General features: G+C 43.5%; 1 protein-coding gene across 1 annotated transcript; it reads right to left on the bottom strand.

Moving 5' to 3' along the window:
- Positions 1–328: 328 nt before the first annotated feature.
- On the bottom strand, positions 329–2,746 carry LOC117485479 (protocadherin beta-15-like). The gene has a single exon (XM_034134030.1). The coding sequence runs from the start codon at positions 2,744–2,746 to the stop codon at positions 329–331; it is 2,418 nt and encodes an 805-aa protein (XP_033989921.1).
- Positions 2,747–2,946: the final 200 nt, after the last annotated feature.

Below are 2,946 nucleotides of genomic sequence, written 5' to 3'. Positions count from 1 at the left end.
GATTTAATCATAATTAATCATGGACAGTTAACATAACGTGATAACTAAGGGGCAGGGGATTGACAAAAATGCTGTGGGACGAACAACGAGTTTACTATATATATATTGTGAAACATCACCCCTAAACTAAATCCAAGCAAATATGAATTTGACAAGAAAAAAAACTGTCAATAAAAATGCAGCAAACAATGGTTATGTAATTTACAGAATTAATAATTTGGGAAATCTTCTGCTATCCAAAATTAAAAATCCACAAAACAATTTAGCAGGAAGCACACACATTTGAATAATATAAAACTTCGTTGTTCAACAAGTTAGAAACAATACATCAACTATGACAAATACACGGGAAGGCTCCTACCTCAGGAGAAGAATCACAATCTCCAAACACTTCAGCAAAGTCTGAAGGGCTTTTCCTCAGAGTCTGGTCAGCAGGCAGTGTGTTGTCATTGTAAGATGACACGAAATTAAAGTCACTGGTTCTCGAACCTGTTGTCAGGTAGGCGTCATAATTGTAAGCGCTGCGTAAAGTTCCTGTTCCGTCAACATCTGCGTAATTAGGAGGGAGATAAGCGCTAGGGATGGCGACTGCTCCATCAAACAACAGTCTGGGCTTTCTCCTGCGACAAAACCTCACACCGAGGATGATGATAATGAAGGTGAGAAAAAAGGTGGACACAGACACTAGCGCGATGATGAGATAGGAGGTCAGTTTGGAGTTCTTCTCATCGTAAGAAATATCCTTCAATTCTGGCACCTCAGCCAAGTTATCAGAGATAAGTAAATACATGGAGCAGGTGGCAGAGAGAGAGGGCTGTCCGTTATCTTTCACTGACACAATAAGGTTCTGTTTCATGCTGTCAGACTCAGAAATGTCCCGCTGTGTCCGGATCTCTCCGCTGTGGAGACCAATAGTGAAAAGTCCCGGGTCAGTGGATTTGACTATATGATAGGACAGCCAGGCGTTCTGTCCGGAGTCCGCGTCCACCGCGATCACTTTGGACACCAGAGAGCCTCCGTGTGCAGCTTTGGGGACCAGCTCGGTCATGAAGGAGTTGCCCTCCGGGGCGGGGTACAGTATCTGAGGAGAGTTGTCATTCACATCCGATATGAACACACTAACGGTCACGTTGCTGCTGAGCGGAGGAGAACCGTTGTCTCTGGCCATCACGTGGACTTTAAAACTCCTGAACTGTTCATAATCAAACGACCTCACAGCGTGCATCACCCCCGTGTCTCCGTTAACAGACAAATAGGAGGACACAGCTGCCCCGTTCACCTCACCGGGTAACAAAGAATAAATAACGGTACCGTTTTGTCTCCAGTCGGGGTCTCGAGCAGTAACTGAACATAAAGTGGAGCCAGGTTTGTTGTTTTCAGTCACATATGTACTGTAAGACTGCTCCTCAAACACAGGTGGGTTGTCGTTGATGTCTGCTACAGATAACTGAACAGTTTTAGAGGAGGATAGAGGGGGAGAGCCCTCGTCAGTGGCAGTGATTGTAATGTTGTAATAAGACACTAGTTCACGGTCCAGTTGTCCTGTGGTCACCAGAGAATAATAGTTTGTAATAGAAGGAACCAACTTAAAAGGGACGTTTTGCTGAATGGAGCAGCGGACCTGTCTGTTATTCTCAGAGTCTCTATCCTGCACGTTAATGATGCCCACCTCTGCACCAGGTGACACGTTCTCAGGTATGGGGTCAGTCAGGGATTTCAGGTATATTACAGGGGCATTATCATTCATATCCGTAACATCTATTATAACTTTAGCGTAAGAAGATAACCCTAAACTGTCCTTAGCCTCCACGCTCATTTCAAAAGTACTAATATCTTCAAAGTCAACTGCACCAGTTACTCTGATTTCTCCGGTTTTAGAATCAATAGAAAATGCATTTACATCATCGTCAGACACATGGCCTAATTCATATGTCACATCTCCATTCACTCCTTCATCTGCGTCTGTAGCACTAACATTAATCACTATGGTATCTGGAGGAGAGTTTTCAGGCAGACTGCCTTTATAAACCGCCTGGCTAAACACTGGGGCGTTATCATTAGCATCCAGCACAGTGACGTGTATGACTACAGTACCTGATCTCTGAGGAGAGCCTCCATCTAAAGCTGTGAGGAGCAAATTGATCTCTTGTTGTTTTTCACGATCAAGTGTATTCTCCAGTACGAGTTCAACCTTGTTAGTGTCAACAGCGAGAATAAAGTTTTCATTTTTTTGTAAACTGTATCTCTGAACAGCATTTTGACCTATATCTGCGTCATGGGCCTCCTCGATAGAGAAGCGGTAACCCTTATCAGCTGACTCCCTTATTTCCATTTCAATCAAGTGTTTTTTGAATTTCGGCGAGTTGTCGTTTACATCTTGAATAAGAAGACTAACACGATGAAGCTCCAGAGGATTTTCTAACACCAGATCTACTTTCACAACACACGACGGTTTCTTGCCACAAAGGCTTTCTCTGTCCATTCTCTCCGATGTGACCAAATCTCCAGTACTCAGATTAATATCACAGTAAGATTTACGAGTCCCCTCAAAATCAACACGGGCCTTTCGGGAAGATAAGGTCCTCAGATCAAGACCGAGATCTTTGGCTACATTTCCAATAATAGACTCCCGTTTCATCTCTTCTGGAATAGAATAACTCAGGTCTCCGTTAACGAGGTGCAGCGCTACAATAAAGGAAGCAAAGCAGAAGATCGTCCGCAGCGCTGAAAATCCTTTGTCTCCCATCCTGATAAAAAAAACGTCTTCGTATTGTTAATGTCCAGCGTACTATCCAGATTATAATAAAAAGTACGACCAAAAAAACTCAATAATCCAACACTGGGTACTGCGGACCATACAAATATATTGGAGGTTTAACCGATCGTCTTAGAAAAATACAACCGATTTGCATTCAGTAGTCGTGGGTGGGGTGGTGTGCGTCCATG

This window comes from Trematomus bernacchii, unplaced genomic scaffold (genome assembly GCF_902827165.1).
Source record: "Trematomus bernacchii unplaced genomic scaffold, fTreBer1.1, whole genome shotgun sequence".
NCBI lineage: Eukaryota > Metazoa > Chordata > Actinopteri > Perciformes > Nototheniidae > Trematomus > Trematomus bernacchii.
This window is presented reverse-complemented; position numbering and strand designations above follow the sequence as displayed.